General features: G+C 42.1%; 1 protein-coding gene across 5 annotated transcripts in view; it reads right to left on the bottom strand.

Moving 5' to 3' along the window:
- Positions 1-6,139: 6,139 nt before the first annotated feature.
- The window catches only part of GABPB2 (GA binding protein transcription factor subunit beta 2), a 36,693-nt gene continuing 27,296 nt past the window's right edge, over positions 6,140-15,536 (bottom strand). For all 5 annotated transcript variants that reach the window (XM_043576227.1, XM_043576226.1, XM_043576228.1 and 2 more), the window contains 2 exons: positions 11,638-11,771; positions 6,140-11,252 (listed from right to left, as the gene is read on the bottom strand). In XM_043576227.1, coding sequence (XP_043432162.1) covers positions 10,950-11,252; positions 11,638-11,771 — 437 coding nt within the window. In that variant the 3' untranslated portion in view covers positions 6,140-10,949. The remainder of the gene's footprint in view (positions 11,253-11,637; positions 11,772-15,536) is intronic.

Here is a 15,536-nt window from a genome sequence, read left to right as displayed (position 1 = left end):
GCGTGGCCCGAGTATCCGCCCAGTTGGAGCCCTAGGCCGCCGTCCCACTGGCGCCGCCTGGAGGCCGGCCCAGGCCCTGCCGCTAAGGAAGCCTTGGCAGTCCATTGCCCTGTTTCCCGCGGAAGGGCCTTTGATGGGAAACCGCTGAGAACAATTTGGTGAAGAACGGAGATTGTTTCTTGCTCCTCCTTTGGACTACCTGTAATCCTGACAAGTCACAACTTTGCCCCAAACCTCAGTTTCCTCATCTGAAAAATGGGGTTGTTTGAGAGGCTCAAGTAATGATAATGTATGTAAAAATACTTTCAAAGGAGAAAACACGGTACCTTTTGAGATGGTGATTCTTCCAAACTCATGCTTAGGCGTCCCAACTTTGCGATCTTCTAAGCAATCGGTTTCCCTTTATATCCTCACAGTCTTTATAGATTTTACCCTCAATGTTTTTTGAAAATTACCCTCTGAACTTTCCTCACACCTTGTTCTGTCATATTTGCTCTCTGCAGTCTACCCTCTGCTTGGAGCTTGTTCTCCCAGGTTGGAGAGGTCCGTTAGGTCTTAGTTTAACCCTCTTTGGATGCCTTACATAAACCAAGATGTTTGAAAACCGTTGCTAGTTTCCTAGATGGTGAAGGAGGGCAAGGGAGGAGCGGAGAATCTTTCCAAACACGACTTCACTATCCTCTTCAAACCAAGGTGTTAAAGCCAGGACAAAGAAAAATGTTAGGGCTGCATCCTTTCTCAGCCTTCTGTTCTGAGGGACAAGGCTCAAAATACTTCAGTGCTTGCTCTGAAGGTGGTCACAAGAAAGGGGTAAATGTTCCTCAAGTTTAAATATAGACTCAAAAGAGAGGTGCAAGAGAAGTTAATCCTGTGACTCTGTGCAGGCAGCAGCAATTTACAGGTTAAAGTCCTTGTTTCATTTTAATCATGAAGGGTGTTCATTTATTAACATTTACAAAGTATGACGGCTTCTCTAGCCTAAAGAGTGGACTAAACTGGATTCTCAGAACCTTCTCAGGGCTAGCAAAAGCAACTATGTTGCAGTGAGAACGAAAGTCTTGGACTCTGCCACTTTAATAGTTTTGTGTGTGACTTTGGCAATTTGATTAACCTCTCTGAGCCTCAATTTCTTTTGTAAAGGATGTGTGGCAACAGGGAGGTTATAATAAAGCACCATATAAATACATAGGTTTAAATTAAGTGCTTTGTGGGAAAAGCCCCAAATAGATTACTACCAAGTATGCAATTCGTTAATACTCATGAAATACTTCACCCTGACAAAGAGTAGTGAATAAACTAAGGGAATGAATTCAAACAACTTATTGACACTGACAACAGAGGGATAAACATGACCTCTTAATTTAATGATACTTAATGTTGATACACTCTTTTTTTTTAAACTAAGATATTAGTTTGGGATGCCTGGGTGGCTCAGTCTGTTGAGCATCTGACTTTTTTTTTTTATAAGTTTTTTTAAAGTTTATATTTGAGAGAGACAGTGTGTGAGCAGGGGAGGGGCAAAGACATGGAAACAGAATCCAAAGCAGGCTTCAGGCTCTGAGCTGTCAGCACAGAATCCATCACAGCGCCTGAACTCACAAGCCATGAGATCATGACCTGAGCCGAAGTTGGACGCTTAACCAACTGAGCCACCCAGGTGCCCTGAGCATCTGACTCAGGTCATGATCTCTCTGTTCATGGGTTCGAGCCCTGGATCAGGTTCTACTGGCAGTGTAGAGCCTGCTTGGGATTCTCTCTCTCAAAAATACATACATACATACATACATAAACAAACAGACTTTTAAAAATAAAATTAGGGGGGCACCTGGGTGGCCCAGTCAGTTAAGTGTCCCACTTCGGGTCAGGCCATGATCTCATGGTTCAGTTCATGACTTTGAGCCCCCAGTGGGGCTCTCTGCTGTCAGTGAGGAGCCACTTGGGATCCTCTGTCTTCCTGTCTCTCTGCCCCTCCCCCACTCATATTCTTTCTCCCTATCTCTCAAAACTAAATAAACACTAAAAAATTAGAATTAAAAAAAACAAAATTAGGATACTAGTTCAAACTTTGTCTTTAGAAAAAAACCAGTATGTGCCAGCAAGAGGATACAGTTGTCCCCCTGAGGGATTTCTACGCTGATTTCTCAGAGGCATCCTGGGAGGTTATGGAGAAACCAGGGCCCCAGTGGGCAGAGTGCATCAGCTTGTGTAAGACTTTGGGGATCTGAAACACAGAAGGTTCTATAGTCACAAAGCTTGAAAAGCTGTTCAACATCTTGGGTACTTCGGGAACTAAGTCACAGGGGCCTGAGCTATTATTGTCTCTCAGATTTGTATCTCCTTGATGGCACTACCCCACACTTGGGAACCATACAGGTATGAGTCACTTTCTGCTACTTAATCCAGCAGACCCTTCAGAACGGTTAACTCATAAGAATTTAAGGTTATATCCATGAGTTAGGTTGAAGCTCATGGATAAAATATGAAGCCTATGAATCCAAGGTTGCCTACCTCTACCACATATATTAAGGTCCCAACAGGAAATAAGACAACATACTCAAAATAACAAAGGACTGATTTTAAAGTGAGGGCAAGGGATAGGTCAGTAACTGAGGGTAGTAACAGCCTTGGGCCTGAAAGGATAAAGGGAGATAGTGGTTATTCGGAACTGGCAGGAGAGACTGCATTGAGAGGAGCGATGACCTTTAACCAAAGGGTACAGCTAGGCCCAGGGGACCCCAATGAATGGAACCTGGGCAATCCATATACCGATCCAAGTTTTTTCTCTCCCTCTGATCTCCTGCCAGAGCAGGAATCCAAGTGGAATCCAAAGTGCAGGAAGCCCACTGATGAAATGCATGCAGGATAGCCTCCCAGGATAGAGAAAAAGATATAGAGGGAGTAGTAGTCTAGAAGGAAAGATAGAAGCTATCCAGCATCCTAGAGCTGAAGACCCCACCCAGTCTTCACAAGCGAGGTTACCTTTGACTCTCCTTGTTCAAGTGTTGCTGGCCAGCAACTTTGTGGAGATGCCTCCTGAATTGATTCTGGAGCAAACCTGACTTTGAGTTTGCAAAAAAGGCTGAAGTTATGTCACCCCTGTTTCTTAACTATATGCCCAAAGTTAAGTGAGCAAGATCATATTCTGATTCAAGGACGAATTACACATGAAAGAACACCGATAACAATGTAGGAACTGTAGTTTTATTATTTTTTTTTAATCAGAGAGCAGGAGTGTGGGAAGGGGCATAGGGAGAGAGAGAAAGAATCTCAAGTACGCTCCACGTTCAGCATGGAGCTTGACGCAGGGCTTGATCCCACAACCATGGGATCATGACCTGAGCCAAAATTAAGAATCAGACGCCCAAACCGATGGAGCCACCCAGGTGCCCCAGGACTGTAGTTTTAGAAAGTATATATATTTTTAAAGTTGAGGGACTCTGAGGGACTCTGGGAAGTCACAACTTTTTTTTTTTTTTAATCTATATTCTGAAGATAATACATATCTTGCAAGATAGGTGTGTTTGTGTGTGTGTGAAACGTCTAGTTCAATGGCAGACACGTAGCAAATCGTTAATGCATAGAGGGGCACCTGGTTGGCTCAGTCAGTAGAGCATGCGACTTAAAAAAAATTTTTTTTAACGTTTGTTTATTTTTGACAGGAAGACAGCATGAGTGGGGGAGGGGCAGAGAGAGAGGGAGACAAAGGATCCAAAGTAGGCTCCAGGCTCGGAGCTGTCAGCACAGAGCCTGATGTGGGGCTCGAACTCATAGAGTGTGAGATCATGACTTGAGCTGAAGTCAGATGTTTAACCAACTGAGCCACCCAGGCACCTCAAGCATGTGACTCTTGACATTGGGTTGTGAGTTCAAGTCCCAAGTTGGGTGAAGAGTTAACCAAAAACAAAAAACAAAAAACAAAAACACCACCAAAAAAACTCTTAATGCATAGAAGCTGTTATTATTTATAATATTGGCCTCCCTCTCAAACAGCACATTTCTTTTTTTTTTTCAACGTTTATTTATTTTTGGGACAGAGAGAGACAGAGCATGAACAGGGGAGGGGCAGAGAGAGAGAGAGGGAGACACAGAATCGGAAACAGGCTCCAGGCTCCGAGCCATCAGCCCAGAGCCCGACGCGGGGCTCGAACTCCCGGACCGCGAGATCGTGACCTGGCTGAAGTCAGACGCTCAACCGACTGCGCCACCCAGGCGCCCCATCAAACAGCACATTTCTTATAGTAAGAACTTTCTTAAACTTTAGGAGTGGTTATGGGAGCAGAGTGCAGCCCCACGCTTTGCTCAGGGGTCCCTTATAGTTTTTTCGTTTTGTTTTATTTTTTTAACATTTTTAACACATGTAAATTGTCTGCTGGACATGACTATTAATTTCCCAGTTATCTAGTTTCCTTTTTTTTAAAGTTGTCCCCTATAGTTATAACAAACTTAACTCTATTTATCTATCAGACATCTTGCACAAACCGTACATAGCTGTGGTTTTCACTAAGTTGCTCCCACTGCGACTTTCTCTCGTATTTTCTACTTACTGATCTTCTTGGAGTAGGGGGCTCATTTTCACAGAGGAAATCTTAGGAAAGTTGCTGTAATTCATGGTTTTTTCCCATCCTTTAAGAATATTACCCTTCAGAGAACTCCAGGTTCCCATCTCTCCAATTCCCTTCCAACCTTCCCATGCTCCTGATTTCTCACACTAGGATTTGAATTCAGCAAGACTTTTAGTTCTTTGTTTCTCAAGCCTCAAGTTCCTGCTCTTTTTCTCTCAGCAGAACAAAGGCTGTATACACATTTATGAGGTATGCTACCAGATGTACCTTATAATTAATATGTACACAGGGTTTTTGACCATACACACACACACACACACACACACACACACACACACACACACATCAAAAAGCAATTACCTACATGCAACCTAGTACATGGTAGTGTTCAATTTCCTGAATACTGACTTGGAGCCTTGCCTTGGAGGTTCTACTTGTTGAGCACAGATGCTTATATGTCCTTGGCTTTAGTATTATCCTCCTTTATTTAAGAAAGGCATCCTTGGGGCTCTGGGGTGGCTCAGTCCGTTAAGTGACTGACTCTTGATTTCTGCTCAGTTCATGATCTCACGGTTGTGAGATTGAGCCCTAGGTTGGGCTGTGAGCTGAGCGTAGAGGCTGCTTAAGATTCTCTCTCTCACAACAAACAGGGTTGATGGGGGGTGGGAGGGAGGGGAGGGTGGGTGATGGGTACTGAGGAGGGCACCGTTTGGGATGAGCACTGGGTGTTGTATGGAAACCAATCTGACAATAAATTTCATGTTAAAAAAATAAATAAATAAAAATAAAGAAGAGTAAACTTAAAAAAAAAAAGATTCTCTCTCTTACGCTCTCCCTCTCTCTCTCTGATCCTCTCCCTGGCTCTCTCAAATTAAAAAAAAAATTTTTTTTTGAAGAAAAACAAAAGGCACCCTTTCTGCCAATGGAGCAGCTTTGAGAACACTGTACCCTGGATGGGGACCCCCTCTAGCCAGCCAGATGGGTCTCTTCAGCCCTGGATACTAGTGGGGGTTGAGCCACAACCAGGATGCTACTTGTATTTACTTAATAAATGTATGCTGTATTGGACTGAGATAGCAAAACAGCACCTTATTAACTAAGAATGGCTGAGAAGCCAGCAGAGCAAATCTATTTCCAAGCCTTCTTGAACCTCATGTTCTCCCTCCACCTCATATCTTCGTGTTGACTTTACTCCCACACAAGACACAGAGTCATCTCCTTCAGCTCCTGTGCTCTCGTCCTGGTTGTTTGCTTCTAGGGAAGGGAGTGGGGGGATGACAGAAGGGAGAAAGACGTAAGTCTAACAAGCCAGTCAAAAGCTCTCTCCATTCTCATTTACCTCCAGTTGCTCTGCCTGTTAAGAATACCAGCTGAGGAGTAGCTAGATAAGGAAAATGCAGAGGCTGTGAATGGCTTACAAGAGACCCCAACAGGGGAAAGAAGACCCTCCCACACCCTCCCCCTGCTCTGCCTTCATTAGCTCAGACAGAGAACACTTCCTATTGGAATTTATCTGTGATCAGGAACGAGATGCAATTTTTGCCCAGGAGATGGAAAAAACTTCAGTGACACCCTGAAATGGTAAGACTTTGACATTTTATTAAGAAACATCTTTACTTTAAATGATAGTACAAAAATTGTATATATAATATAGATCTGTATAGGTACATATACACACAAAGGCTCACCCACACACACATACACACAATCCTCCTCATCAAAATCAAACCCTATTAAAATCCTAAATAAAGAGAAGTATATTTAAGCTTTCCTAAAACATACTGTACATAAAGCTGTCAGAAAACCTGAAAAACTGAGGACATTTTCAGAAGAATCTAGGCACCCCACCCACCCTCTTTCTCTTCTCCACTAACATAAATGACCTTGGCAGAAGGACAGTACACAGGACAAAGCCAGAGAAGGGAGCTGCTATCCGTCCTTTACTGCTGATAGACCAAGATGCCTGAAAGCAACTGGGAAGGGAAGCACGAGGTATAGGCTGTGACCTAGATTAACTGTCAAAAACAAACCATTTCAGAATGAACAGAAAATATGTAATAGGGAAGGAGGGGAGTGGAAAGAGGAAGGACAAGGCCCAGAGATTAGAAACGACCTATTAATTATTAATGCCTGGGAAAGACTCAATGAGATAAGACCAATGGGGTCACAGAAGCAGAAGAAGTTAGAGGGGAAGGGGGAGGAGAGAGAGATAGGAAATCACAACTTCCTGCCACTAACAAGCCAAACTGCTACTGTAGAGTCTAGGAATGTCACCCCACCCACTAATCCTAAAGAAGCTCCAAGAAGAAAAAAAAAAGTACAAGAGGCTCAAAACTACTTAATTCAAACTCACATCCTTCTTGCTCCTGGTCTCTTGTTAAACATATTGGCATGGGAAAGAGGGTACTAAGTCAGAAAATAGCCATCACATAAAATGGAGATCGATAAGAGCCCAGAATAGCATATAAGTGGTCTTGACATATATTCCATTCTGAAGCTCCTTTTCTGGCCATACAGAGATGTCTGCACAAGCAGTAGAGAACAGGAGACCATTCCCCAGCAAATCTGGATAAAAACTGATTCCTATTCAACTTCTGGGAAGAGGTCAGTATCTGCCTGAAGTCCTCTAGCTCTGGAAGTCTATAATGATGTTTGTGAGGAGACAGCCATACACATTTTCTCAAAATGATGCTTTCTCAAAAGGATGAGATTTCTAAACTGGGAAAGCAGGTATCCTGCGCCATGGCCCTTATCCAGGGTTCTTCCTTGTACAGAGGTGTCAGGGGTTTTACAGGTGCCAGTCAGCACGCCTACCTGCTGCCATAGGAGTGGATACAGGGGCTTGCTCTGCGGAAGGGTGGCTCCCTCTTTACCCTGGACACCACTCTGAGCTGTTTGGCTTACATGGTGTCATCACACCACATGCTAAACAAATCTCTGTAAAGCCAGAGATTGGTTTTCCCTGGGGCATGACTCCTCAGGTTTCTCATTATGCCTGTTACAGAGTCTCAGAGAAGGGCCAAAAGAAGGCTTTTTCTTCTTCAGCCCCTTTAGTGAAGCCACAGAAACCCTCTCTAATGTGTTTAATGAAATGAAAATATTTCCAGGTTACACCAGGTACTTTAGAGTTGAACCTCAAATAAACAAAGAGAAAAGTGGGAAAATCTGTATGTATTTATAAATGTACACAGTGATACACACCCAACAAAGGAGTATTAAAAATGCCCTGGTCACAGAACCCTCTGGTAAATTCATTTCTCTTACATCAATATAAAGAAGTCATTTTGTATGCCATAGATTTCTAACACTACTGAGCAGACACAAAAATGTTAATAATGCAATGGTAAGGCTGAAGACGGGGGGAAAGGCAAAGCCAAAAATAACTACACAGAGCTCTGACAGAGAAAAAGAACATCTTTTAAGGCTCTGGGTTCAAAACACAGAAATCCTACAGTCAAGTTCTCCCATACTTCCATTAAGAGACCTCAACTCTGGCATTACAATTAAGAGATCCCACAGAGGTAGTGATAGGAAGGGAACGTTCATTTATATATTTATAAGTAATTTCCCTGAAGCCAGGAACAAGAACAGAAATATTAACATTTTTTTCTTTCTCTCTTGGGGGAAGGCTTATGAGCAAAATCAAATGTAGAGCCTAAAATTCATATATTAATACTGATATTGTTAAAGCAGCTTTATTTTAAGGTAGGCAATCATCCTAAGTTCCAGGTTTCTCGGCTTAAGCACCAACTCTGAACCACCTGTATGTTATTTGATTCTCTGTAATCCAATCTTGCCAATAAACCAGGTGAATCCACCAACCCAGAAGAATCTAGCAACATTTTCCCAACATCCATTGCTGATCCAGAAGGATATGCTAAATCATAAAATGGTACTGCCATTAATGCATTTAATATTTAACTTCTAACTACTTCAAGCGATCCTGACCTACCATTCTCTTCAAGGCAATACAAAGTGGAGACGAAATCCTATTTCTTTTCCTAGGGATGCTAAATGGTGTATTTCAAGTAAATAACAACAAATACCTTTTTGCTACCCACCCCTTTCCAGACATGTCTCTTTTCTCTTTCCCTATCCCAACTCCCTATCTCAGAGACCCCATCATCAAAAATGACTTGGACTGTAGTAAAGATTTTTCTAGGTGAGAATGACAGCCTCCTGCAGAAAGAGAATAGTAAGAATTTCTAAACAGTTCCCCAAAGCAGTAAGGAGCTATGCTCAGCAGGGAGTGTTGGATGGCAACTCCTGTCCCCAATCAGAAGCAACCCCAAAGAGTGAGGCGGCTGGGCCTGGATATCGTCTGCAGAGTTAACCTCCACCCCCTTAACAGGAAAGGAAAAAAAAAAAAAAAAAAAAGAATTAAAGTCAATATATACACAAAGAACATTAGGAAATCATACCTAAAATGACCCTCTATCTTTATCTCTGTTGTTAAGCTAAGGCTCTGAAAAGGCACACAATAGCAGCTTATTGTTAGCACCTGGTTCACAAAGGGACTCAGAAAAAAGAAAAACATCACACACACACAAAAAAAGGATGATTTGGCAGCAGAAGGCACAATTGTCCCCTCACCCTTACCTACGCTCCTCCACTGCGTTTCATCAGCCACCCTCCCCCACCCCCCCAAACCCAGAGTAATCTCTCAAGTCCCCGGAGAAAACCTAGTTTTATGGTGGCCAGTAGCCAAGACTCATTTCAAAACTGGTATTTTTGCCTATAAGCCTCTACTAGCCAATTCTGTTTGCTAAATCTGGTTTGGGGAGTTATGTTTTCAGTCTATTTTGAGCCCCAAGTGATTCTGCACCTCTGGAAAACTGCAGCAAATTACTTCACTAATCAAGGTAAATAGAGCCATGTTAACTGTCAAGTTTTATTCCAGATTAAAAATGTATGTTTTCCCCATGATCGCTAATTAAGAAAACCGTATTCTAAACAGTCATTCAAATGTTTACTTGGCACATCTCCCCCTGGTTTCTTCTTCTAATTTACAATAAAGCAAGCAAGCAGGTCAAGAATGATGAGGGCCCAATTTCAAAAGCAGTAACTTCTGTAATGTAACCTCTCCACAACCTCTCTCTCTCCAGCCATCCTCCCTTTCTTTTGAAAAAACTCCAAACTGGCACACGAAGAAAACCCAGCAATGAAACACTTTCCAGTAGTGTCTAGGCAGAGGGAGCAGGCATAGCGGTAGAGAAGGGAGTCAGGCAGACGAAGTTATCAGGCTAAAAGTTCTGGCTCCTTACTTTATGACACTGCTGATTTTTACTCCCTTTGCCATCACACACCGAGCACCTATAAGGCACGAAAGCTGTGTGCAGGGCCCGACCTTAAGGAAACAGAACAAGTTACTCATCCGAAGTGAAACATAAAATTCCAACAACACCCTCAGCACTCACCTGTCCCCTGACTTCTTTTGCAATTAAGAGGATACCACGTAAACTCCACAGAAAGGCACACTTAGAAAACGCCACACAATTTTATAAAATTAAAAAGTTGATATTAAACCTTGGTATTATATAAATAAGTGTTTGGAAGCAAGTTGTTCTAGCAACAGACTACCCTCCTGATGGTGATTTTATAAAATCCAGCCAGAGCAAAGTTTGGATCTTGAGACCAGATTGTTTCATAACCCCACAAGCTCTTTCTGGCCACCTTCCAGCATTGTGGAAGCACAGCCTGGAGGATTTTGGATTGATATACACTTCTCCCACGTAAACAAGTTCTCTTTCCTTTCCAGTTTTTAAATATTCCACTTCAGTTTCTTAAACTGGCATCTGAATTATGGACACATAATGGATGCAGAGTTAGTGAGGCAATTACCAATTTCTTTTCAGTGAAGTGAGCTCAGGACAGAAGGGAATGCCTGCTCCTTTGGAAGTGGAATAGATCTCTTTCTCTTCCCAAAAGCTTGCTTCTAACCCCCCTCCCAGTTAGTTTCCTTCTCTACCAGGTACACATCGATCTAAGGCATATTATAAGGTCACCTGATGGTACGATTATTAAAGGCCCTGTGTGTGTTCATACTAGGAATGTTATCTTAAAATCTTCTGACAGAAAATCAGTTGTTTAAAAAACAATCAACCCACAATATCCAGCACTCTTTTACCTCTAAGCTTAAAGCAGTGATGATGGGAGCTGGAAATTTGGTCCTTATTCTTTAGGTCCCCCAGAAGAAGTATTCCCCTGATTTGGCATTTTCCAGTTGCATAGCAAGCCTTCCTGAGTCCAAGCACTGTGCCCTGCTATAGTTTTCTTCTTTAGGACATCCTTTCTTCTTTAGGACATGATTACACAATGTGAGTCCTCTGTATTTTCTTTTAAAAAGAGGAAAAAGACGGACACAGTCCAAGTTGTGGCCCTCGCATGTTAAGATGAAACAGTTTCTATGGAAACTCCCGCATGCGGCCCTGTCGTCCCTGTGGCCCCCGAGGTCACTCCCGCATCTCTCTCTTTCAACTCTCCCTCCGTAACCACCACGGCATCTACCTCCGCCACCTCTTCGACCATGGTGAAATCAACTCCGTTGGGCTGCTGTCGGGCCATGGCCTCTAGCTTGAGGCGGTACTGTTCTGCCTCCTGCTCTTTCTTTAGGAGCTGGTGTCGGTACTCCTGAGCTCTTCGATTGGCCTCCTGGAGCTGCTGCTGTAGGAGCTCTCTTTCGGTGCCCTCCTGTAAAAGGAAACCGCATCACCGCCAGGTAAGAATTCCTGATCCCTGGTCATCCAGAGAGTAGACAAAAATATAAACAAGGGGGGCACCGGGGTGGCTCAGTCAGTTAAGCGTCCGACTTCGGCTCAGGTCGTGATCTCACAGTTTGTGAGTTCCAGCTCCACGTCGGGCTCTGTCCTGACAGCTCAGAGCCTAGAGTCTTATTCGGATTCTGTGTCTCCCTCTCTCTCTGCCCCTCCCCCAGTCATGCTCTGTCTCTCTCAATAATAAATAAACATTAAAAAAAAATTTTTTTTAAATATATAAAGAAGGGTCCAGGCCTTCTTCCAAGTTTGCCTTTTGAGTATTTCCTGTCTCTTCTCTCTACCACTCCTAAACACGTTACCTTGCTTTCCTCCCCACTGTTTGTCATCTCTTCTATCCTTGGTTTCTTAGTCAGGGGCAACTTCTCTGCTTCTTCTTCCTCTTCTTCTTCAATTACAGTCTCTTCTGCAACCTGACCAGCAGGTACAGTTAGAACTACAAGCCAAAGGACACCAATTGGAGATAATGAATACATAGTAAAACAAAGAGGTTTTGCCTACTTTCAAGTTTGTTTTTTTAAATTTTTTAAATTTCTTTTGAGAGAGAGAGAGAGAGAGAGAGAGAGAGAGCGCGCAAGCAGGGGAAGGGCAGAGAGAGAGGGAGAAAGAATCCCAAGCGGGCTCCACACTGACAGGCGCCTCACTGACTCCTACTGCTTGCTTTAAATTAGAAAATAAACTGCAAGATGTTATCTGAAATCTTATTGTTCATATCTCTTTGGATTTTAGAATCAACAGGTAAAGCACAGCCTTACACAGAAAGGATTAGAGAGGCAAATCTGGAAGCCATGCAATCAACAACTAGGTCTGAGGCTCTTATATAAAGATGTCTCACTCTAGGTTAGAAGCTATGGCTGAGAAGCTTACAATTCTTTGCTTTTGTTTTTTTAAATGTTTATTTATTTTTGAGAGAGTGGGTGGGAGGGGCAGAGAGAGAGAGAGAGAGACACAGAATCTGAAGCAGGCTTCCGGCTCTGAGCTCTCAGCACAGAGCCCGATGTGGGGCTTGAACTCACAAATGGTGAGATCATGACCTGAGCCAAGGTCAGATACTTAACCGACTGAGCCCCCAGGCACCCCGCCTTACAATTCTTTAGGAGTGATTTGTCTAAAGAAGGCCTGATGTCTTTACATAAGATTTTTGAGAAACTTCACATGAAAGCAGCTGGCCATTCACTGTATCTAATTTGCTTAGATATTTATAGATAAGTGAGTGAAGGGTCAAAACACACATCCTGCACTACACATCTATCAGTATGGCTAGAATTTTAATAATACCAGATACTGACGACGATGTAGAAAAACTGGATTATTCATAAATTGCTGGTGGGAATGTAACACTGTACAGTCACTCTAAGAAACAGTTTGGCAGTTTCTTACAAAACTAAACATGCACTTAGCATGCAACCCAGCAACTGCACTTTTGGGCATTTATCCCAGAGAACTGAAAATTTATGTTCCCATAAATCCTGTACAGTATTGGTCATAACAGCTTTATTCATAGATAGTCCAAAACTAGCAACACACTTAAATGTCCTTCAATGAGTGGTTAAACTCCATACCATGGATACTACTTAGCAATAAAAAGGAATGAACTACTGATACAAACAGCAACTTGGATAGCTCTTAAGGGAATTATGCTGAGAGAAAAAAACCCAATCTCAAAACGTTATATATTACATGATTCCATTTATATATTTTTTTAAATTAATTAATTTAGAGAGAGACAGAGCAAGTGGGAGAGGGGCAGAGAGAGGGAGAGAGAGAGAATGTCAAGCAGACTCCACACTCTCAGTGTAATGTGGGGCTTGGACTCATGAACTGCGAGACCAAGAGTTGGACGCTTAACTGACTGAGCCACCCAGGCGCCCCTATAATGTTCTTGGAATGACAAAAGTATAGAGGTAGAAAACAAATGAGTTAGTGGTTGCCAGGGGTTAGGAATGGGGTGGGAAGGGAGAGGGCTGTGGACATAAAAGTAGCACAAGGGATCCTTGTGATTGAACTGTTCTCTGTCCTGACTGTGGTCATCCTAGAAAAAATCTACACATGTATTATCCTGCATAGAGCTAAGTATATACACAAATTAATGCATATAAAATTGGAAAAATCTCAGTAAGGTTGGTAAACTGTATCAATGTCAATTTTCTATGTTAAAGCACTACTGCAAAATGTTACCAATGGGGGAAACTGGGTGATAGGTACACTCGATTTCTCTGTTTATTTCTTACACTTGTACATAAATCTACAATGATCACAAAATACAAAAGCTTAAAATTCTATTTAGGTTTTAGGGTACCTTATGATTTTTGTTTAAAACTGAAGATTTATCTAGTTATTTGGTTTGGTTGATTTAAAAATTAGCTTGTGAGGTGCTTGCATGGCTCAGTTGTGAAGCATCTGACTTCAGCTCAGCTTATGATTTCACAGTTTAGGAGTTCAAGTCCCACACTGGGTGAGCTCGAGCCACACTTCGGGTAAAACACGAGCCCTGTTTTGGGTGAGCCCTGCTTCTCTCTCTCTCTCTCTCTCTCTTTCTCTCCCATCCTCTTTCCCTCTCTGCCTCTCGTGAGATTCTCTCTCTCTCTGCCCGCACTCTCTCACTTGTGCTCCCCCATCTCTCTCAAAGAAGTAAAATAAAATAAAATAAAAATTAGCTTGTATTCTGTGGGTACTCATCAATTGATGGCAATAGAAAACAGCTTAGATATCAGCTAAATGGAAAAGGAACTTTAGTCTGGGTTTTAAAACTTTCTGCAGATAATTCACAAAATCTCAGCTGTCCTTCTGTCCTTCTGTGTGCCTGGTTAATACATTTGTAAAAAGCAGTGTAGTTCATCCAGGCAAAACCTCAATTTTTTTCTCTTTGAAACAACTCCATTCTCATTTAACTCCATTATAAGCAGAGTCTCTCACCTACCCAATGAAGCCCCCAAAGCATTAAGTGATAATTATGTTCACAAAAACATCAATAATATATTTCCAAATAAAACCATTAAGAATTTATGATACCAAAACTTGGATTATAAAGGTTTAATTCCTACTCTTTCTTCCTATACTGCAAAGATCCACCAATTTAAAGTTTGAAAATTATAAAATCCCCATCATTATTAGGCCAAGTGAAAATTTTGGTGACTCAGATTCAATAAACCAACCCTCCTCTTTTCAAACTCCAATTAAAAAAAATTTTTTTTTAAATGTTTATTTATTTTTGAGAGAGAGATAGAGTGTGAGCGGGGGAAGGGCAGAGAGAGAGGGAGACATAGAATCTGAAGCCAGCTCCAGGCTCTGAGCTATTAGCACAGAGCCTGATATGGGGCTCGAACTCACAAACCGTGAAATCATGACCTGAGCTGAAGTAGGATGCTTAAGCAACTGAGCCACCCAGGAACCCCCATTTTTCTTTTTTTTAAAGTAGGCTTCACTCCCAGCACAGAGCCCACTGTGGGGCTTGAACTCACGACCCTGCGATCAAGAGTCTGACGCTCAACTGACTGAGCCCCTAAACTCCAATATTTTTAAAGAATGAAGTTGTGTGATTAGTTTCTTTCTTTTCAAAAAATAATTTACAGATATATTTCTTGAATAAGTAATACATTCACATGGTTCAAAAACTAAAACTATAAGAGTATATATAGTGAAAAGCCTCCCATCCATCCCCACGTACTGTCTCAGCAGGCAATCAACGTTTTCAATGTTATTCTTGAATGTTCTTCCAGAGATGGTCTAAGTCTACAAATACATTAGCAAAAATACATATATCTCCCTCTTTTTAAAAAATACAAATGCAGCATATTCTATACTGTCCTGCATCTTGCTCTTGTAACTTCACAATATAGTTTAGAGATAAGATCATGCTAGTATATAAGGCATTTCCTCATTGTTTTTAAATAGCTGCATAGTATTTCAAAGTGTGGGTGTAACAATTTCTTTATCCAGTTCCCTATTGATGTATACTTAGGTTGTTTTAATTTTTCATTTTCATTAAAAAAAATTTTTTTTGGGGCGCCTGGGTGGCTCAGTCGGTTAAGCGTCCGACTTCGCTCAGGTCATGATCTCACGGTCCGTGGGTTCGAGCCCCACGTCGGGCTCTGGGCTGACGGCTCGGAGCCTGGAGCCTGTTTTGGATTCTGTGTCTCCCTCTTTCTCTGACCCTCCCCTATTCATGCTCTCTCTCTCTCTGTCTCAAAAATAAATAAAT

The sequence above is a fragment of the Prionailurus bengalensis genome, chromosome C1 (genome assembly GCF_016509475.1).
Source record: "Prionailurus bengalensis isolate Pbe53 chromosome C1, Fcat_Pben_1.1_paternal_pri, whole genome shotgun sequence".
NCBI lineage: Eukaryota > Metazoa > Chordata > Mammalia > Carnivora > Felidae > Prionailurus > Prionailurus bengalensis.
Note: the sequence above shows the minus strand (reverse complement) of the source record. Positions and strands in the feature narration are given on the sequence as shown.